At 41.3% G+C, this 23,309-nt stretch overlaps 3 protein-coding genes across 3 annotated transcripts in view; all 3 read right to left on the minus strand.

Moving 5' to 3' along the window:
• Positions 1 to 1,850: 1,850 nt before the first annotated feature.
• On the minus strand, positions 1,851 to 3,439 carry LOC140889336 (uncharacterized). Its single transcript, XM_073297053.1, has 4 exons — positions 3,048 to 3,439; positions 2,755 to 2,993; positions 2,503 to 2,649; positions 1,851 to 2,305 (listed from the first exon to the last, which is right to left on the minus strand). The coding sequence occupies exons 1-4, from the start codon at positions 3,437 to 3,439 to the stop codon at positions 1,851 to 1,853; spliced, it is 1,233 nt and encodes a 410-aa protein (XP_073153154.1).
• A 621-nt stretch (positions 3,440 to 4,060) lies between these two features.
• LOC140889337 (uncharacterized) lies at positions 4,061 to 11,009 on the minus strand. The gene is made up of 10 exons (XM_073297054.1): positions 10,436 to 11,009; positions 10,266 to 10,393; positions 10,058 to 10,157; positions 9,763 to 10,006; positions 9,483 to 9,627; positions 8,771 to 9,257; positions 8,349 to 8,629; positions 8,035 to 8,180; positions 7,067 to 7,650; positions 4,061 to 4,110 (listed from the first exon to the last, which is right to left on the minus strand). The coding sequence occupies exons 1-10, from the start codon at positions 11,007 to 11,009 to the stop codon at positions 4,061 to 4,063; spliced, it is 2,739 nt and encodes a 912-aa protein (XP_073153155.1).
• Positions 11,010 to 11,072: 63 nt separating this feature from the next.
• LOC140889339 (uncharacterized) overlaps positions 11,073 to 23,309 on the minus strand; it is a 21,348-nt gene continuing 9,111 nt past the window's right edge. The window contains exon 5 of the mRNA XM_073297055.1: positions 11,073 to 11,210. Coding sequence (XP_073153156.1) covers positions 11,073 to 11,210 — 138 coding nt within the window. The remainder of the gene's footprint in view (positions 11,211 to 23,309) is intronic.

Below are 23,309 nucleotides of genomic sequence, written 5' to 3' on the forward strand. Positions count from 1 at the left end.
ATTTCTCCTTCTCTTCCTCCTAGAACCGTGAGCTCCATCGTCTTCTTCCATGGAGGTTTTCAAGTTCTTGTAAAATATTTCCGCTCGATCCGACCGTTGGATTTTCGTTCCGAGCCCAGATTTGGAATCCCCATCGTGAGAGCTTCAAAGTGCTGTAAGTATTGCTCCGATCCCTCACATTCTAAAATTCGGGTGTTGTTGGAATCTTATGATTTTTGGGTATATCGTTCTTGAGCTAGCATGTATCGTTTCTTTGAAGTTGGTTCGGAAAAATAAAGTCGTACAGATTTATTATGATTTTTGAGGTATATGTTCAAAAATGGGGTTTGTGATTGTGGTTGGATTTGGTTGCTTTTGATGGATTGGAAGATGGTTTGAGTTGTGTTGATAATGATTATTGGTTTGTGATTTTTGGTTTAACCATTTATAGTCGTTACGTCGTCGAAATCAAGTTTTGGATTATTGATTATATTGTTTCGGTTTGTTTTCCGGGTTTGTTCGAGTTAATAGACTTATACAGAACCCGTATTCCATATTTTCAGATTTTGGTTGAAATATTTGGGTTTGGAACGAAGTTGGGGGCTTTAAACCGATTCAAGAGTTGAAGATGGTATAGTATTTCTTCTTATCGACTTGGAATTTGTTTGGAAGAGATTGTGAATCGAGTTTATCCTTTTTGTTTTCAGGATTTGAATTTGAAGCCTCGAGTAAGGTAAAAGACGACATCGAATCGAATGGGGATGAATACTCGAGTCCGATTGATTCTCGAGTCCCAAAAATCACATACTGCATGTTAATTATTGGTGTGAACTTGATTGATTTACTTTGTTTGCACTTGCATTCATATTGAGACGAATATTTGATTCGTTTTGAAATTAGACGATTTAGGGAGCTATATTGAAGTGGCCTTGGATTTCGAGTTTTTCCAAGTGCTAGAATACTTTTTATAGTTGCTCTGAAGTCTAGGGGATTGAGTTGAGCGACATCCACCTCGAATGGGAGTGTCAGTGGGTTGTTCGTAATGACTTGACCCCGGGATCCCAACCGAGTACAAATTGATATTACGATTATCTGACTTGATAATCCCGAGTTTTGAAGTCATGCATACATCCATCCTTATTTTGAATTATTGATGATTGATGCATTTCATTTTGAGATGTTTAATTGTTATTGTATGCCTGTCTCTTTTACTTAGAAATTATATTTCTAACCTGATTTATCCGGCTGTCGCCTTGTTTTGTATGTGTGCATGGTAACAGGTGGGGCAGGACCAAGTCAAGGATCGCATGGCTAGGTGGTCGAGTTGATAGACGTGAGGCCTTGGTGTTAGGAGTCGGTTATGTATTCGAACTCTCTTGTATTTTGGGTTTTGTTTAACTCGATTCGAAGCATGCTAGAATTTATATTGTTCGAGACTTGATGTTGAACTTAAGTGTTTTAGGAAAGCATGTGTCGATATTGATATTTTGTTTTGGTTGTATTATCCTCACCCCGAGTTGTGTATGAATTGGGTTGGATGTCGAATCGAGCTCGAAACCTTTTGTTTCTGCGCAGACCCCACTTTGTTCAGGTTTCCTGCGCGTGGGCGAGACTTGATCTCACGCTCGCGCGAGAAACCTTTAGGGCTCGGGTTATTTTGCCCGCGCGCGCGAGACCAGCACCTCGCGCGGGCGCGAGCCTCCTGCGAGGCTTCTGGCTGCGTAGCCTGCGCGCGCGAGGCTTTTATTTAAAAAAAAAAATTGACATGTTTTTATTTGGCTTTATTTGTTTAAACCCGAGAATAGATTTTTTAGAATCGAGGTCTCACATCCTGAAAGTCACGAACAACATCTATCTCTGATAAGGATCTTCTAGATGATTCTGATTCTGTGACTACACTGGCAACCACATCTCATTAAATTCCTTGCACATACATATGAGATAACATGCGAGACACTACTGCTCTGAGATGCATAGAAGATAAACGGATTGCCCTCAGCGGGTTTCACTGACACTGTCCTCCGATGAAAGGCAATCAAAGCTCCATTGACTGCCAACCAATCCATGCCAAAATTCAGATCAAACCCACTCAATGGCAAAACCACTAAATCTGCTCGGATGGAGTGTCCCTGCAGCTCTATCTCCAATCCTCTGACGATACTAGTGGTAGTAAGAATCTGCCCAAATGGCATAGTGACATCGTAACCTGTAACAGAAACCTCAGGTGTAATGCCTATCCTCCTGATAAATTCCAGGGAGATAAACGAATGCGTTGCTCCCGAATCTAGCAATGCAAACGTGGAGTTTTCTCCAACTAGAATTCTCCCTGCACGCAGAAAATCCCAACAATTGCATACCAACACTTAATTTTCCAAGAACCATATTACCAAAATCTCCTACTTCTAAACACAAGTAAAAATACATCTTACTCTAATCATGTAAACAGATAACCCATAAAACATGCAATTTAAAATCATGAAATAAATTCCCAAAAATTTCTTAAAATACTAAGTTAGGATATACAGGTAATCAAGGATGTATCTGGGTCTGCCTCCTCTGCCTCCATAATAAACACCCTCCCAGTGGTGTTCTTCTTCCTTGGACAGTTGTATGCCACATGCCCTGGCTCCTTGCAGTGGTAGCAGACGTTGGAGCCAATCAAACACTGACCTGAGTGAGGCGTCTGACATTGTGGGCACAATGGAACTCCTCCAGTCTTAGAGGCCCCGCCCCTCTGCTGCTGCTGTGGCTGTCGACCCTGAGGCCTCTGCTGACTTGGGCCCTTAGATGGCCCCATGTACTGCTTCTTCACAGGAGGCTGCGAAGAGGCCCGCTGAAATCCCGGCTGGAACTGTCTCTTGCTCTGCTGTTCCCTCTGCATCTCTCTTCTCCCCTTCTCAGAACGCAATGCCCTACTAACTGTAGCCTCATAAGTAGTGACGTCCATCATGTGAATGTCATGCTTGATGTCAGCCCGCAACCCATCAATAAAATGTCTCAGTTTCTTCGGTGCACTGTCAACAATAAGGGGTACGAAGCGACACCCCCTCTCAAACTGTGTGATTTACTCCACCAAAAACTTGTACCCCTGACGGAGACTCATGAACTCCCGGATCATGCGCCTGCGCACATCTTCAGTGAAATACTTGGCAAAAAATATACGTCTGAATTCTGTCCAAGTCAAAGTAGGTAGGTGTACTCCCCTAACAGCGCCCTCCCACCACAAGGCTGCATCCCTTCTCATCATATAAACCGCATACTTGACCTTGTCCGCATCCGTAATCCCCATGTAGGCAAAGATAGAATCCAATGATCGGATCCATCCCTCCGCAATGAACGGATCAGTTGTGCCTGTAAACTCCTTCGGTCCCTTCTTCTGGAACCGTTCAGCCATGTCCTCATCATGCGTAAGTCTAGGTCGTGCAGATTGCTGATCCAATAGACCAGTGATCCCCGCCATCATATTTGCATGGGAATGCTCCAATGCTGTAAGCGGGTTCTGCGGAGGTGGAGGTCCCCCACGTCTGTTCATCTGTCTCGGAGGCATTCTGCACCACCACATGTTTCTTTACGTAAATCGCAATGCATAACTAAGGGTTCTAAAACTTTACTAACATGAAAATCTTAAATTATTACATATGCTCCTTATAAATCATAAGAAAACAATTAAAACTTACAGACCGGTAGTGGGATTTCTGAGCTTCACGTGGCAGATGGACGCCCTCCAAGAACCTGACTCTGATACAAAATGAAACGCCTACTACTAATAAAATGCGGAAAACTTTTTTTTTTAAATAATAACTATACATATACGCCCATACATATATGTAAAAACATGAAAAATAATACTACAAATAAATTCTTTTAACAATAACTTAAATAAATAAAAATAAACATTAATAAAAAAAAATCTCGAGACATGCAATAATAATTGTAATATGTAACTCCAAAATCCATAACTCATGTATGCGGAATTAATCATAAATAAAGATTTGAAAATTGTTTTAAAAACACTGATAAAATATCTCAAAACAATAATAACTCTCTACTGCGATGGTCACAGGGTCCACTGCCAACGAACTCATAGGTCCCCACCACCAGTAGGAGCTACAAAAGAATCATCACGCTCACCTGCACCATATAAGCATAGTGAGCCTAGAGGCTCAACATGTCTAATCCTTTATAACAAGGGTTAAAATAATACATCACATAATCATACTAATACATATACGTGTACGTGCATGCATGAATAAAAAATATTGCATAATCAGGACATAAACATCATTGATCCTGATTCTTAATCATAAGCATAACTTGACATCATAAGCATACTTAATATAGTTGAGCATGATATTTTGAAACAGTTTATGGTCCTATCAGTAAGTGTGACTAAATCTGTGCCGACTGATAAATCTCCTGAACCAACGTACTTGGCGGTAATAAATCACCTCTTGCTGGTAGTAAACTACCTCTTAACTTAAATAGTGGATAACCACCTCTGTGCTGTCACACTACTTCAATTTTCATCATAAAATATTTTATAGCTCAACAATTATCATAATCATAACTTGTAACATTTCATGAATGCATGCACTGAAAATATTTCCGTAATATATATTTAATTGAATTTCATAATAAATAGACTTATACTTAAAATACTTTCATGCATAAAATAAATTAAATATATATTCCGGACTTAGTAATTTTCATGGGTTGGTCCAGACTGCTGATTACTCACTCTAACCCCATTCAATCTTAAGGTGACCCATTAATTAAATAAAAGCTCAATTTCTAATTAATTTATAAATAAAAGCCCTTAATCATAAAATGGGCCTAATTAAAATATTTAAATCCATTAACTTAATTCAAACCCAATAAATTTCTAGACTGGCCTAAAAATTTCCATGGACTGCCAAGCCCATAAAAACCATTGGGCTAACTTAAATAAATTTATTTGAGTCCCAAATAAAATTATTTAAAGGCCCAAATTGTAACGTTCCAATTTCTCAACCGAAACGTTACTCAAACATACTTACATAAAGATTTGGTAAAAATAAAAACTTTGCGGAAGCATCATATTCTTTATTAAAAGAGCGTATAAAATGTGCACCAATAAAAAAAACATCTAAAATTATTTGCCAAGCATGGCCATCAACTTAAAAATTTAAAACTTGTTTGCCTATCAACCAATAACAATATTTAAAACATCCTCCAATCTAAAGCATTCACACTCATGCATTGCCCGTTGGACCGACCCCTGCCTCTTCTTCATGTCCGCCCACATAATCATCAATAAAAGAATCCACATCATCATTACCTGCACCATTCAAGTATAGTGAGTCGAAAGACTCAACAAGAGCATGCAGAAAAAGATTTTCTAACTTTAAAAGTAAACATTAACTTAAACTCTCATGCAATAAACATAACTTTAATATAGCCATATCATAAAAATATTTGGGGAGATGAAGTATGAGTAGTGTGGTATTCGTCATAACGAGCCATTCATAGTTTCCTCTTGATCAGACAAGCATATGGTTTTACGCCCGTAAACTTTCATTCTTTGGATAGCCGCTTCGGAGCTAAACCCGAAGTGCATACCCCATATAACCATCCCGTGAGCCATGTTTGGATAGCCGCTCCGGAGCTCATCCCGAAGTGCATACACCATATAATCACCACAAGACGCATAAATCATCAAAATATTTTCCATGCATCATATCATTCATCTTATCATGTCATTTCATAAATCTAGTACATGCTCATAAAGTTTCTCGTGATGCTACATGCTTAAAATCCTTAAAAACATTTCATGAGAAATTAACTTTCATGAGAAAATCACATAATCATGCAATACATAACTTGACTGATCCACGCGAGGAATTCCATCCGTTTCGGACCTTGAAAACTTTAAAATTCTTCATGAACATTCTTAAAAATAATTAAAAACATTAAAGTATCAAAATCATGATTTTTAGGACTCAAAAACTTATAAAATGGGGTGGGAAAATCGAGCCTGAGGCGTGGCCGCGCGCTCAACCAGCGCAGGCGCGCCGTCCGCTCGCAAAGTAGGCGCGGGCGCGCTGAATAACAGCGCGGGCGCGCCTCCTGCTCGCAGATTTATGCGACGCAGGCGCGGGCGCACTGCCTAGCAGCGCGGGCGCCCCGTCGCGTCTCCCTTTTCCGAAAACTGATCTTTTCTGCATTTTATCAAAACCCACGATGCTTTGGGACGATTTTTCCATCAACATATCATTCTACAACATCATAAACTCAAAATAAATTATACCAATGCATCAAACATTTCAAAGATTTTGAATCAAAACCTTCAAAACTAATTTTACCCAAAAATCTGATTTATTGCCTTCAAATCTTTCAAAACTCGATAAACATGAATCGAACACCTCATGAATGCTTCACGTATCACAATCAAGCAACATACTCATATAATTTTTTCAATAAAACGTTCATGGATCATCAATCACACACCTAGGGTTTTACCTTGAAAATAACTATATTCTTGAATGGGTTTAAAAAAAACAGTAAAAACATGCCTGGATTGATTCGATTGGAAATAACCTGAGCGATAGGACGATTTAGCCTCGAGCCTCTGAAGAACCCTAGCCTTGATGCAGCGTTTGAGAGGGATTTTGAGGAAGAAAAGTGAGCGTTCAAATGAGAGTTCAGAATAAAATTTCTGAACGCTTTTCTTTTGTGACTAATGGGCTCCAACATGGCCCATTAGTTAATTTTAAAAATCCTTTAAAATTTTACTGCCCCACTCAATAAAATACACTGCATCCCTTTAAACTTAATTTAACGTATTTTTGTTAACTCGATTCAAGGCTAGACTTGTACCTACGACCCAAAATTAATACCAATCTGAAAACTTTACAAAAAAAATAACATAGCAGTCACATAATTCCAGGCATCCAATAATTCACATAATTCCACATAACAATTAAATATTCTAAATAACATGCATTAAATCATATAATTAAATCAATTAATCGTGATTAAGCTAGTGGATTTTTTGGACCTTACAACTCTACCCTCCTTAAAAGAATTTCGTCCTCGAAATTCAACTTACCAAACAGTTCAGGATAGCATGCTCGCATATCTTGTTCTGCTTCCCAAGTAGCTTCTTCAACCAACTGGTTGCTCCATAATACTTTCACCATTGGAATCTCTCTGTTTCTCAACCTACGAACTTGTCTGTCCAAGATTTGAATAGGCATCTCCTCGTAGGACAAGTCTGGCGTCCATTTCACTGGCTCATGGCGGATAACATGAGAAGGATTTGCCACATACTTCCTTAGCATAGAGATATGGAAGACATTGTGGACACCCCCCAAGTTGGGTGGTAGTGCTACTCGGTAAGCTCGAGCCCCAATTTTTTTTAGGATCTCAAAAGGTCCTATATATCTTGGGCTCAATTTACCCTTTTTCCCGAATCTCATAATACCTTTCCATGGTGACACCTTTAAAAATACATGGTCACCTACTTCAAACTCCAAATCTCTACGTCGCTGGTCGGCGTAACCTTTTTGTCGACTTTGAGGCTTCAACATTCTGTCTCTGATATTGGCTATCACATCTACTATTTGGGTCACTATTTCTGGTCCCAAAACAGCCCTTTCTCCAACTTCGTCCCAGTGTAGGGGAGTTCTACACCTTCTCCCATACAACGCCTCATAAGGAGCCATGCCAATAGTTGCTTGATAACTATTGTTGTAAGTAAACTCCACTAAAGGCAATTTCGATTCCCAATTACCTCCAAAGTCGATCATACAAGCTCTCAACATGTCTTCGAGTATTTGGATCACTCGTTCTGACTGACCATCTGTCTGAGGGTGGAAAGTTGTACTGAAAGCTAGCTTCGTTCCCAATCCTCTATATAAACTTCCCCAAAAGTTTGAAGTGAATTTAGGGTCTCTGTCAGATACTATCCTTGTTGGTACTCCATGCAATCTGACAATTTCTCGAATGTACAGCTCTGCATACTGATTCATCGAGAAGTTATTCCTGACTGGAATAAAGTGAGCTGACTTAGTTAACCTGTCAACTATCACCCAAATCGAGTTCATCCTTCGCGTTGAAACTGGCAATCCTACCACGAAATCCATGGTGACATCTTCCCACTTCCATGTGGGTATTGGCAATGGTTTCAGGAGTCCTGCCGGTTTCTGATGCTCGATCTTCACCTGCTGGCAATTCAAACATTCATTCACAAATGTAACAACATCCCTCTTCATTCCTGGCCACCAATATAAGGATTGCAGATCCTTATACATTTTCGTACTTCCTGGATGAATGGAATACGGAACAGTATGGGCTTCAGTCATCACTTCAAATCTCAGTGAGTCTACTACTGGCACCCACATTCTACCTCGGTGATGAACAATTCCATCTTTGACAGTGTACAATGTACCACCCTTAGCTTCATCTCTGTTCCTCCACAACGTCAACTGTTCATCAGAAGCTTGGCCAACACGAATTCTCTCAAGCAAACTAGGTACTACTGTTAAGGCTGCTAGAGTGCATACCTCCATTGGTTTGAATACCTCCAACCTCATCCGTTCAATTTCAGCAATCAATTCCTGCTGGACTGTCAATTGGTTCAATGTCGCAGACTTGCGACTCAATGCATCTGCTACAACATTAGCCTTACCCAGATGATAGCTAATGTCACAGTCGTAGTACTTCACCAATTCCAGCCATCGCCTCTACCTCATATTCAACTCCTTCTGAGTGAAAAAATATTTTAGGCTTTTGTGATCAGTAAAAATCTGACATCTTTTGCCGTACAAGTAGTGTCTCCAAAGCTTCAAAGCAAAAACCACTGCCGCCAATTCAAGATCATGAGTCGGGTAGTTCCTCTCATGAACCTTTAGCTGTCGAGATGCATATGCTATTACTTTATTATCATGCATCAAAACAGCTTCTAATCCACTCTTAGAAGCATCGGTATAAACCACAAAACGACCTGTGCCTTCGGGAATTGCTAGCACTGGCGCTGACATCAGTCTTTCTTTCAATTCGGCAAAGCTCTTCTCACACTGATCTGACCACACAAACTTCACACCTTTTCGAGTTAAGGAAGTCAGTGGTAGAGCTATCTTAGAGAAGTCTTGAATAAATCTCCTGTAGTAGCCTGCTAAACCCAAGAAACTTCGTATTTCTGTAGCATTCTTCGGAGCAACCCAATTCCGAACCGCTTCCACCTTATACGGATCGACCTCAATCCCTTTAGCTGAAACTATATGACCCAAAAAAGAAATCTGCTCCAGCCAAAATTCACACTTACTGAATTTAGCATACAACTGCTTTTCTTTCAAAATCTGCAACACTGTAGTCAAGTGCTGACGATGTTCCTCCCTACTACGAGAATAGATCAATATGTCATCTATGAAGACTATGACAAACTGATCCAAGAAAGGTTGAAACACCCTGTTCATCAAATCCATTAACACAGCTGGTGCATTGGTCAACTTAAACGGCATTACCAAGAACTCGTAGTGGCCATAGCGAGTCCTGAATGCTGTCTTCTGCACATCTGCATCTTTTACCTTCAATTGATGGTAACTTGATCGTAGATCGATTTTTGAGAACACCTCTGCCCCTTGAAATTGGTCGAACAAGTCGTCTATTCTGGGCAAGGGATATCTGTTCTTCACTGTAACTCGGTTCAGCTCTCTGTAGTCAATGCACAATCTCATTGACCCATCTTTCTTCTTGACGAACAACACCGGTGCACCCCAAGGCGATACACTCGGTCTGATGAACCCCTTATCTAGCAACTCTTGCAACTGATCCTTTAATTCTTTCATCTCGGTCGGTGCCAATCTGTACGGTGCCTTAGAAGCTGGCTTAGTTTCAGGCAACAATTCTATCCCAAATTCGACTTCCCTGACTGGAGGCAATCCCGCAACATCATCGGGAAAGACTTCTGGAAAATATTTCACTACCTCCACTTCCCCAAGTTTCGGTCGCTGTACCTCCAGATCACCAATTAGACTCGCAAGAAATCCTGTACACCCATTACTCAATAATTGTCAGGCTGTTCCTGCAGAAATCATACCTGGTGCACTCTTATTAGATGTAGTGCGGAACACCAACGATTTCCCGTTCTGATCTATCACAGAGACAGTTTTCTGTTTCCAGTCAATAATAGCCTCATGCTGAGTCAACCAGCCCATCCCAAGAATTGCATCAAAATCCACCATTTTCAAAACAATAAAATCTGCACACAAAACTTGACTCTGCATCTAAACCTTGCAATTTCTTACCACACTACTACTTTTCAGTTCTTCTCCTGAGGGTAACGACACAAAAAATTCCGAAATAGATTCATCCGGCAAGACCCTCAATTTCATCATAAAACTAATAGACATAAAAGAGTGCGTAGCTCCTGTATCTATCAACACGAATGCAGGTAAATCAGCAATATGAATCATACCTGAGACAATTGCAGAATCTGGGTCAACCTGATTGTGAGTCATAGCAAACACTCTTCCCTTGACAGGCTCCTTTGACTGCGGGCAGTCTTTGGCAAAATGCCTTGGCCTCTTGCAGAGAAAACAAGTATTGGTCCCAAGCCTGCATTGACCGGAGTGTGACTTCCCACACTTCTGACAGATAGGTGCATTCGCCGGCCTTGGAGCGTTGGCGTTCGGTTGATTCTGTCCCTGAGGTCGCGCCTGATTGGGGTTTTGGCACTGCTGCTGTTGCGGTCTCCTTTGAGCTGGAGCTTGATACAACCTCTTCTGACTAGACCCTTGCTGCTCTCTCCCTTGGTAACTAATCCTCTTCGCTTGCGATTCTTTGATAATATCATTCCCATCTTTTTCTGACAACATAGCCTCATCCACTGCTGCTCGGTACGTTTGTGCCCCACTCAACCTGACATCTTGTCGAATAGTGGCATTCAGTCCCTCTGTGAAATGCTTCAACTCCTCTGCAGCATTGCCCAAAATCATGGGCACAAAGTACCTCCCTCTCTCAAACTTCTTCACATACTCGGCAATGGACATGCTCCCTTGGCGGAGCTCCAGAAATTCTCTAGCAAGTCTAGTCCTGGTGCTGATAGTGAAATATTATCCATAGAACACATATTTGAATCCATTCCAAGTCAACGTAGTCATATCCACAGCAGAACGGGCTCCCTGCCACCAAACCCGTGCATCATCACGGAACATAAAGATGGCACACCTCACACGGTCTGCATCAGTGAGCTGCATGTAGTCAAAAATAGTCTCCACTTACTGCACCCATTCCTCGGCTACAAGGGGATCAGCCCCTCCTTTGAAATCCTATGGCCCTAGATCCTTAAACTGTTTAAAGATCGGATTAGTTAATAGCGGCTGATTGTTGTTCCATCCTCCCGCTTGTGCTTGGATTAATTGTTGAATCTGTTCCCCTTGGGCTCTACTCTGCTCTTGCAACAGAGTCGCCAACCCAGCCAAAAATTGGTTGTTCTGATTGTCCTCATTGTTCGGATTCCTACGGTTAGCCATGATCCTGATGTCCATACAGTACACATGATTAATTACGTTATTTAAACATAACATCCTACTCAATAGGCATACACTATAAATCAAAAAACATTATCATGCATCTTAAACAATCCATAACATAAAACTTACAGACATGAAGACGAAGAATAGGGTCGTGGCGAGAATGCATGTGTGCGACAAACCCAGAGCGAACTGCTCTGATACCAAGCTGTAATGTCCCAATTTCTCAACCAAAACGTTACTCAAACATACTTACATAAAGATTTGGTAAAAATAAAAACTTTGCGGAAGCATCATATTCTTTATTAAAAGAGCGTATAAAATGTGCACCAATAAAAAAAACATCTAAAATTATTTGCCAAGCCTGGCCATCAACTTAAAAATTTAAAACTTTTTTGCCTCTCAACCAATAACAATATTTAAAACATCCTCCAATCTAAAGCATTCACACTCATGCATTGCCCGTTGGACCGACCCCTGCCTCTTCTTCATGTCCGCCCACATAATCATCAATAAAAGCATCCACATCATTATTACCTGCACCATTCAAGTATAGTGAGTCAAAAGACTCAACAAGAGCATGCAGAAAAAGATTTTCTAACTTTAAAAGGAAACATTAACTTAAACTCCCATGCAATAAACATAACTTTAATATAGCCATATCATAAAAATATTTGGGGAGATGAAGTATGAGTAGTGTGGTAATCATCATAACGAGCCATTCATAGTTTCCTGTTGATCAGACAAGCATATGACATTACGCCCGTAAACTTTCATTCTTTGGATAGCCTCTTTGGAGCTCAACCCGAAGTGCATACCCCGTATAACCATCCCATGAGCCATGTTTGGATAGCCTCTCCGGAGCTCATCCCGAAGTGCATACCCCATATAATCACCACAAGACGCATAAATCATCAAAATATTTTCCATGCATCATATCATTCAGTGGGGTACTTTTGCTGCCTTGGGAGAGGTCTTGGTCCCCTCTCTCTCTGGTGTTCTGCTAGTTTGTGTTTATAAATTAAGTGGCTATGCCACCTTTCCTTTAAAAAAAAAAAAAAAAATATCTTATCATGTCATTTCATAAATCTAGTACATGCTCATAAAGTTTCTCGTGATGCTACATGCTTAAAATCCGTAAAAACATTTCATGAGAAATTAACTTTCATGAGAAAATCACATAATCATGCAATACATAACTTGACTGATCCACGCGAGGCATTCCATCCGTTTCGGACCTTGAAAACTTTAAAATTCTTCATGAACATTCTTAAAAATAATTAAAAACATTAAAGTATCAAAATCATGGTTTTTAGGACTCAAAAACTTATAAAATGGGGCGGGAAAATCGAGCCTGAGGCGCGGCCGCACGCTCAACCAGCACGGGCGCGCCGTCCGCTCGCAAAGTAGGCACGGGCGTGCTGAATAACAACGCGGGCGCGCCTCCTGCTCGCAGATTTACGCGACGCAGGCGCGGGCACACTGCCTAGCAGCGCGGGCGCCCCGTCGCGTCTCCCTTTTCCGAAAACTGATCATTTCTGCATTTTCTCAAAACCCACGATGCTTTGGGACGATGTTTCCATCAACATATCATTCTACAACATCATAAACTCAAAATAAATTATACCAATGCATCAAACATTTCAAAGATTTTGAATCAAAACCTTCAAAACTACTTTTACCCAAAAATTTGATTTATTGCCTTAAAATCTTTCAAAACTCGATAAACATGAACCGAACACCTCAGGAATTCTTCACGTATCACAATCAAGCAACATACTCATAGAATTTTTTCAATAAAACGTTCATGGATCATCAATCACACACCTAGGGTTTTACCTTGAAAATAACTATATTCTTGAATGGGTTTAAAAAAAATAGTAAAAACTTTCCTGGATTGATTCGATTGGAAATAACCTGAGCGGTAGGACGATCTAGCCTCGAGCCTCTGAAGAACCCTAGCCTTGATGCAGCGTTTGAGAGGGATTTTGAGGAAGAAAAGTGAGCGTTCAAATGAGAGTTCAGAATAAAATTTTTGAACGCTTTTCTTTTGTGACTAATGGGCTCCAACACGGCCCATTAGTTACATTTAAAAATCCTTTAAAATTTTACTGCCCCACTCAATAAAATACACTGCATCCCTTTAAACTTAATTTAACATATTTTTCTTAACTCGATTCAAGGCTAGACTCGTACCTACGACCCAAAATTAATACCAATCTGAAAACTTTACAAAAAAAATAACATAGCATTCACATAATTCCAGGCATCCAATAATTCACATAATTCCACATAACAATTAAATATTCTAAATAACATGCATTAAATCATATAATTAAATCAATTAATCGTGATTAAGCTAGTGGACTTTTTGGACCTTACACAAATAATTTTCTAATTAAATATTATATCCCAAATAACACTTAAATCCTTAATTACTTAGAAAATAAAATACCCGAATCCGACCCACCTAACCCGGACCCGGACCAACCTGACCCAACCCACTACTTACCAGACCCAACCCAGGACCCAAGACCTGGCCCGAACCTGCTAAAAACCTTGAACCCCATTCCCCCCTCCCCTTCCCCTTGGCTGCGCGAGTAGCAGCCCTTCCAGCCCTGCATGCAACCCCAGCCTGACTCCCAGCCCTGCATGCACCAGCCGCCCCCTATTCCATAAAACCCTAGACCAGCGCCCTCCTTGGACCAAACCTGAAGCAGCTCAGCCCTAGCCCTTTTCCAGCCTTAACCACCGAGCCAACCCAAGCCTAGGAACCCTAATGCATCCCTCTAAACCGTGAACCAGCAGTTGGCTTGAACCCATGCCATGAAAATGTGAGGATGCACCATAGACAAGCAAAAAACGTGAGTTATGAAATATACCAATCAAGATCTTGAATAAATTCGATGATAGCAGTACCAAACATGATGGATTTGTAAAAACAATCGTGTAATAGTTTATATGGTGACCAAAGAAAGAATTTAGACAAGCATTTGATAATTTTTCTTGAAGATTTTGTGTGTACGGGACACCGGGATGACGAACGGATGACAAACTCTAAAAATATTGAAGGAAACTTGAAGAACAGATCGATGGCTATTGCTAGATGTGAGGAAGATGATGAAGAAGGTGGGGGAGGCGGCTAGGGAGATAGAAACGTAGGGTAGGTTTGATGAATATTAGATTTTTGGTTAAAACTTTGATAATTAATTAATTAAGAAATAATTACCTAATAAATATAAATAATACATATTAAAACTCCTACTAAAAATATAAGTCTGATAATAAAAATAAAAAATCCAGAAATTATAAATTAAGAGATTTTTAAAAGTCTTTAAAAGTCATTAAAATGACTTATTTTGGCTAAAAATAGACTTGCTAAAATATAAATATGAAATGCCATAAAATTTCATTAAATAATACCTTAAAAAAAATATTTTATGGCCACTAAAAATCTCATAAAGTAATTTGGGTGGAAAGAAAAAAATATATCTCGTCCGTCCACGGTCCCGTATACGCGATAAATTATATACTCAAAAATGCAAAAATACAATAATTGTGGGTTAAATGCTAAAATAAATTTAAATCATGCATATAATTCACATAATAACACATAAATATCATTTAACCCAAAATACTAAATTTTAAATAATTATTTTTTCCTAATTGTGCATGCGATTTTACATATAAAAATTTTCGGGTGCTACAACAAAGCTCCTCTGGTTTAGGTTTTTGCTAGCTCTTCTCCCTCTCCAAAGAAGAAAATGGCTTTCAAGCCATCTCAACCGAAACCAAAGAGGATCAAACTGTTATCAACCGTTCACACTCCAACTTCTTAGCTGACAGCAGCACTGGTTGAAATCTCCACATCAATGATACTTTCAACTCAAACAGTTCCTATTTGATGCATGGATATTTGCATTGTAGGTATAGCTTTGGCATCCTAAAAATATTTAGGAGTATGCTTTAGCTTAGTTAAGGCTTTTAGAGCTTTATCATTGATGCATGGATATTTGCATTGTAGTAGCAGTAGACTGGACTTGTAGGCTTGAAGTCTAGGTCAGTGGAGCTAGGTTTGACCAGCAGTGTTAGAGGTACGTAAGTACTGACCGAGATAGCCGGCATGATATATTTGCTTGTATGTTGCATGAGTATGTGCTATATGCTTTATCATGTTTTAGCATATTTTACCGTCTTAGCACATACATGATTTTACGTGTGACTGCATCCGGAGAGATGTGAGTCATTGGCAGTCTCCATAGGGAACAATGATCTCATTTTGAACTCGATTCAGGTATGACAGTTTTCATATGAGGCTTGTATCCTGTTTTGGATTTGGGTCAGGATGGGGTTGGCTCAGCCCTGATATGGAGTATACGAGTACCCCGCGGAGTCGCTCTCTAGCCGGTACTGTATATTCTCGGCGTCATGACCAAGTATTTTCACTTGAGTTTTAAATCATCTGTGTGTGCATATTTGTATTTATATCATTGCTTCGTATTGAGCGTTCTAACTCACGCCCCTGTGTTTGGGTATTGTGAACTTGTGGCGGGGCAGGTTTGAGGCTGGACGGTCCAGGCGGCTCTCAGCAGGATTGAGCTTTGGGGAGTGCGAGGTTGTAGAGGGTAGGGATTTATTTACCCTGAACCTTAGATTTGCTTGTATAACAATACTTATACACTTGTGATATCGTCGATTGTATTCTGCCGATTGGATTTGTTGTATTTTAATTATCCGCACTTTACGCTTTAAGCTTTTATTGCGTGCGCTTTTACTATAACTCTGATTAGGTAGTGGATCCGGGTTGGGTCACTACATTTTTGGTATCAGAGCGACGCATTGCACTGGGAATATCGTAAAGCGGATTAAGTAATTATCTGTTATTGTGTAACAGATGGCAGATTACGACGAGAGCCACGGTAGCGTAGACATCAGTCGTTGGGGCGATCCGGATGATCGTAGACGTCGGGGACAGCCTGAGGAGCGTAGGTGAGTGAGCATGCGTAGATTCAAGGAGGTTAGCCCGAGGCCTTTGACGGGTGGTGAGACAGCTGAAGAGGCGGAGGATTGGCTTGAGAGGATGAAGCAGTGCTTCCAGGAGTTCCGTTGCACGGCTGAGGATAGGATGGAGATTTTTGCCTTTATGCTTGAGGGCAGAGCGAGGAAGTGGTGGGGATCTACTTCCGCACCATTCATAGCAGCTAGAGGTGCAGCTACTTAGGTGGAGTTTTGTACTGCTTATCAGAGACTGTATTTTCCTCCATCTCTTCGTCAGGCGAAAGCCAGTGAGTTGTTGAGTTTGCGACAGGGGACGATGACGATCGAAGAGTACCAGCAGAAGTTCTTTGATCTTCTACCTTTTTGTCCTCATGTTGCTGATAGTTCTATGGCAATGTTTGATCATTTTCTTCAAGGGTTGAACCCTTATATTCATCGGATGGTTGCTGTGGGCGACGATGGGACTTACGAGGATTTGGTGGACCGTTGTTGCCAGGCCGAGGACAGTATTCGGAGGAACAGGGGACTTTACTCTTCTTCTTCCAGGTCAGCGAGTTCTAGTGCTTTGGGCCCTAGTGGGCAGCCCTTCAAAAAACCAGGAGGTACTTCTTCTTCTTCCTCTGGATCTGGAGGAGTACATCGTTTTGGTGGACAGATACCAAACCGATGTAGTCAGTGCAGACGCAAGCATCCTCCAGGGCAATGTGGTCGATCGACTACTGCATGTTTCCAGTGTGGCCAGGAGGGTCACATGAAGAGAGATTGTCCTATGCTGATTGGGGCAATGAGTGGTTCTGGAGGTTCTCAGGCATCTGTTCAGCCACCTTAGTACCAACAGTCACCTTTCCAGCAGCAGTATTCGCAGCAGCGCCAGCAGCCGCAGCAGTCTTAGAGACAGCCTAATCAGACTCCTTCTCGGGGTCATTCTTCTTTGAGGCCACGTACCCAGGGTCAGGTCTTTGCGCTTAACCAGGAGCAGGCAGAGGCTAACAACGATCGGATGATTGCAGGTATCTGTAGTTTATGTGGTTTTCCTGCATTTGTTTTGATTGATACCGGTGCATCGCATTCTTTTGTCTCAGCACGTTTTGCTAAGAAGTATAGATTGCCGTTTATTCCTTTAGACGTGTTGCTAGTGGTTTCTACTCCTACGGGGAGTGAGATTTTAGCCAAGCGTCTAGTTGTGGGTTGTGTTTTGGATTTCGAGGGACATCAGCTTAGTGCTAACTTGATGATTCTAGCGATGGAGGATTTCGATTGCATCATTGGGATAGATCTATTGACTACCTACCGAGCGATAGTGGATTGCTATCAGAGGTTTGTTCAGTTTCGTCAAGAGGATGACGAGTCATGGTATATCGATGGTGAGGGAGCGCGACCCCCAATGCCAGTGGTTTCAGCTCTGAAGGCCCGACGTGCTTTAGAGTCTGGCGGGGAAGGCTACCTTATCTATGCCATTGACGCATCCTTGGGAGAGCCAGATATCCGAGAGATACCAGTGGTTCGTGACTATCCTGATGTATATTCGGAGGAGATTCCAGGTTTGCCATCAGTAAGGGAGATTGAGTTTGGCATTGAGTTAGTGCCAGGGACTGCACCGATTTCCAAAACTCCTTACCGATTGGCGCCGTCAGAAATGAAAGAACTGCAGAAGCAATTGCAAGATCTTCTTGATAAGGGTTATATTAGACCTAGTGTTTCGCCATGGGGAGCCCCAGTACTGTTTGTCAAGAAGAAGGATGGTTCGATGCGGTTGTGTATTGTAGTGACCCTGCATGGTATCACCTACTAACTGGCAACTAATAGCATGCATTAAACTTAATACAGCAAAATAACTCAACAGAGTAAAACATGCGGAAACAAAAACATAAAATACATATCAGCTTAGTAATAAACTCCAGGCTTAAATTTGTAGTGATACAACCAAATCGAAAACTTAAACAGTAAACTTTATATGGCTATATCGAATTCTGCTGTATAATAAAATCCTCAAGGCTCCTGCTCCCTAGTCCTGCCTTGAACTACCAGCTCCGTCCATCCTGCGACCTGCCCCATGGAATAAGGTGTCCAAGATAACAACTAGGACTTGAGCGCTAACGCCCAGTACATAAACATGAGTACACGTAAATATATGATGCATGCAACATGATAACTGGTAACGGGTCATCCGAAAATCATGCTCAGTACCGGTGCCACATGAGTGCTGCCACCGCACGGATCAACCTCTGGGTGCAACCACACTCGTCCTGTACACAAGAGTAGACAGACAAAAATGCCCCCGCCGTCGCAGTACTCTCAGTGACAGACTATCGAATATAGAGCTGAGCGGCTCTATAGTCAGGTATAACAAGGTATAGGCTCAACGTGTATATGCACATGACATATGAATATAGAAAGCAGTAAATCATATATCATGCCATATAATAATGCCAAATAAATGTAACATATAAACTTGTATACTCGCTGGCAATCTCAGTCAATGTGTACGTACCTCTAGGCTAGTTCAAGTAAAGTAGGATCCTAGGTTCCAAGCATATATTCAAAAGTTCACCGTATCACTACATAAATTCTATAAGTCTTAACTAAGCTAATAAGTACTCCCAAAACTTAAATAGATTCCCGAACCATACCTTCGTCCATAGTTAGCCCTTTGGAGTCGCAAGTCCCGGATGACTATAACCACACCTTGGTTATTCCAGAACCTCTATTATAACCTATAGGGCCCTCAAGTGTATATCTCACACTATATAACTGAAGAAAGAAACTCGGGAATTCGTATTTAGAAATAAATCTGAGAAGCCCTATTTATAGGCAAAATTCCCGACCAGGATCGGAACTTCCGATTCCAGGATCGGAGCTTCCGATCCAGCTCACTGCGTGCATGTGTGACACGTCGGGATCGGAACTTCCGATCGGGCAATCGGAGCTTCCGATCTGCTCTACGTTCAACACTTGTCAAAACTCGCGGCTGAGTCATCGAGCATTGCTGGCAGCTAGAGATCCGATCTGCTCTATGTTCAACACTTGTCAAATCTAGCGGCTGAGTCATCGAGCATTGCTGGCAGCTGGAGATCGGAACTTCCGTTCCAGGATCGGAGCTTCCAATCTCTGTGCTTCCGATGAGGTTCCGAAGTGGCTAGGATCGGAGCTTCCGATCTGGGTTCGGAACTTTCGATCCGGCCCAAAATCAAAAGCCCAAATTAAACTCCGGAATCAGTTAATTACTAACCCTTAATCATGTTTAACATATTATTATCTTAAAATGGAATCTGGGTTACTACATTCTCCCCACCTTTAGATATTTCGTCCGCGAAATAACATTTAAAGACAAATCAAGATAACAATCATCAAACCATGTTTTATTACAACAACTATAATTACAGCTTACATGGTAAATCAAAAGTACAAAGCAAACAACTCAGGATATTCCGCTTGCATACAACTTTCAGTTTCCCAAGTTGCTTCTTCAATGCCTCGGCGCTGCCACTGTACCATCACAAGTGCTATAGTCTTGTTCCGAAGAACTTTCTCCTTCTTGTCTAGGATTTGGATTGGTCGTTCAACAAAAGACAGATCTGGCTCTAGCTGAATATCAGTAGACTGAATTACATGAGATTCATCAGCTATATACTGTCAAAGTAACGACACATGAAAAACGTTATGTATACTGGAAAGATTTGGCGGTAAAGCCAAACGATATGCAACATCTCCGATCTTTTCCAATATCTGGAAAGGTCCAATAAAACAAGGAGACAACTTGCCTTTCACACCGAATCTCATCACATTCCTGAAAGGTGATACTCGGAGAAACACATATTCACCAGGCTCAAACTGAAGTGGCCTGCGACGAATATTAGCATAACTGGCTTGTCTATCTTGAGCAACTTTGATCCTATGCTTGATCAAATCTATCTTGTCTACAATCTGCTGCACCAATTCAGGACCCTCGACTTGTCATTCCCCGACTTCATCCCAGAATAATGGAGTACGACACCATCGACCGTACAATGCCTCGAAAGGTGCCATATCAATACTACGATGATAACTGTTATTGTAGGCAAATTCGATCAAAGGTAACTGATCCTACCAAGATAAGCCAAAATCCATGACAGAAGAACGTAGCATATCCTCCAGCGTACGAATCGTCCGTTCTGACTGCCCGTCAGTCTCCGGATGATATGCAGTGCTCAAACTCAGAGTGGTACCCAACGCCTCCTGAAAACTACCCCAAAAACGTGAGGTAAATCGCGGGTCTCTATCACTGACTATGCTCACTGGAATCCCATGTAATCGCACTATCTCCTGGATGTATAAATGTGCCATGCGATCATAAGAATACTCCCGGTTATAAGGAATAAAGTGTGCTGATTTTGTCAAACGGTCAACAACAACCCAGATAACATCACACTGATATGAAGTCATAGGTAAGTGGGTAACAAAATTCATAGTTACGTGCTCCCACTTCCATTTGGGAATCTCAAGATTCTGTAGTAATCCACCTGGTCGTCGGTGTTCAGCCTTGACCTATTGACAAACCAAACATCTTGAAACAAATTGATACACACTTCGCTTCATCCCTTTCCACCAGAATCTAGTTCGCAAGTCCTTATACATTTTCATGCTTCCAGGATGGACTGATAATCGACTCGTATGAGCTTGAGAAAGAATATCATTCCTGAGCTCCGCAACATTAGGTACAACCACTCGATTAGATAAGCACAAATAAACCATCTGCCTGAAATGAAATCCAGATGTATTAACTCCATTGGCTAAACGTGCCAAACGCTGAGTCTTAACATCAGATATCTGAGCATCTCTGATCCGAGAATACAATGCTGGCTCAGACAAAATAGTATACAACCGAATTCCATTTCTCCCTTTCTTGTGCTTGAGCGTAAAACTCAATGAACAGCACTCTTGAATCATATGAGATACTTCACTAGTCTGAAGTGCAGAAAGTCTCACCTGCCGACTCAAGGCATCAGCAGTAAGATTAACAGAACCTGGATGATATTTAATTTCACAATCATAATCCTTCAGAAGATCCATCCAGCGTCTCTGTCGCATATTCAACTTCGCCTGAGTGAATAAATACTTCAAACTCTTATGATCCGTAAATATCTCAAATTTCTCGCCATAAAGATAATGCCTCCAAATATTGAGTGCAAATACAATGGCGGCTAATTCGAGATCATGTACTGGATAATTACTCTCATGCGTCTTCAACTGTCGAGAAGCATAAGCAATAACATGTCCATGCTGTGTCAGAACACATCCTAACCCCTGACCAGAGGCATCAGTATAGACAACATAACCTCCTGATTCAGAAGGTAGAGATAGCACTGGTGCAGTAGTAAGACGTCTACGCAGCTCGTGAAATGACTCCTCACATTCCGAGGACCATATGAAGGAAACATCTTTCCGAGTAAGCTGAGTCAAAGGCCTGGCCAACTGTGAAAAATTCTCAATGAACCGACGGTAATATCCAGCTAGACCCAAGAAACTACGAATCTCAACAACCGTCGTCGGACGAGACCAGTTCAGCACTGCCTCTATCTTACTAGGATCAATAGATATCCCTTCATTAGAAATCACATGACCGAGAAACACTACCCGATCAAGCCAGAATTCACACTTGCTCAATTTCGCATACAGCTGCTTATCTCGTAACGTCTGTAAAACAATCCTTAGATGTTGTGCATGCTCATCCTTGTCATGAGAATAGACAAGAATATCATCAATGAAGACGATGACAAATCTATCCAGATACTCTCGAAATATCTAATTTATCAGATTCATAAAGACTGCCGGTGCATTCGTCAAACCGAATGGCATCACCAGAAATTCATAATGCCCGTATCTGGTCCTGAAAGCAGTCGTAGATATATCTGAGTCTCGTACCCGCATCTGATGGTATCCAGATCTCAGATCTATCTTCGAGTAAACAGAAGTACCCTGTAATTGATCGAACAGATCATCAATCCGTGGCAAAGGATACTTATTCTTGATGGTGACACGATTCAACTGCCTGTAATCAATACATAATCGCATCGATCGATCTTTCTTTTTGACAAATAAAACAGGTGCTCCGCACGGAGAAACACTCGGACGAATATATCCCTTATCAAGCAAATCCTGTAATTGATGTTTCAATTCCCTCATCTCTGAAGGTGCCAGACGATAAGGTGCTCGGGATATAGGCGTAGTTCCTGGTACTAAATCAATACCAAATTCAACCTCTCGCACCGGAGGAAAACCAGGAATCTCATCAGGGAATACATCAGGAAACTCGCTGACAACCGGTAACTGATCAATACCCGTACTACTCGTGGACATATCAACTGCATAGATGAGGTATCCCTCCCCACCTGACTCCAAGACATGACATGCCTTCAGAGCCGAAACAAGTGACATCGGAGGTCGCGTACCCTCACCATAAAAATACCAGCTATCACCCTTAACCGGATAAAACTGTACCAGACGCTGATAACAATCCACAGTAGCGTGATACAAAGTCAGCATATCTATTCCCAAGATACAGTCAAAATCTGCCATTGCTAATATCATCAAATTAGCTGCTAACACATTACCCTCAAACTCCAGAAGGCAACCCATCACTAGACGCTTAGTTACTATCTCTTGCTCCAATACAACAAAATCCATATCTAATGATACATAAGGTAATCTATGTCTTTTAACAAAGCGACTATAAATAAAGGAATGCGATGCTCCAGTATCAATTAATACAAGTGCAGGAATATCACATAACAGGAAGGTACCTGCCAACATGTGATCGCTTTCCTCTATAGCCTGCTCCTG

This window comes from Henckelia pumila, chromosome 3 (genome assembly GCF_033568475.1).
Source record: "Henckelia pumila isolate YLH828 chromosome 3, ASM3356847v2, whole genome shotgun sequence".
In the NCBI taxonomy this organism is placed as follows: Eukaryota; Viridiplantae; Streptophyta; class Magnoliopsida; order Lamiales; family Gesneriaceae; genus Henckelia; species Henckelia pumila.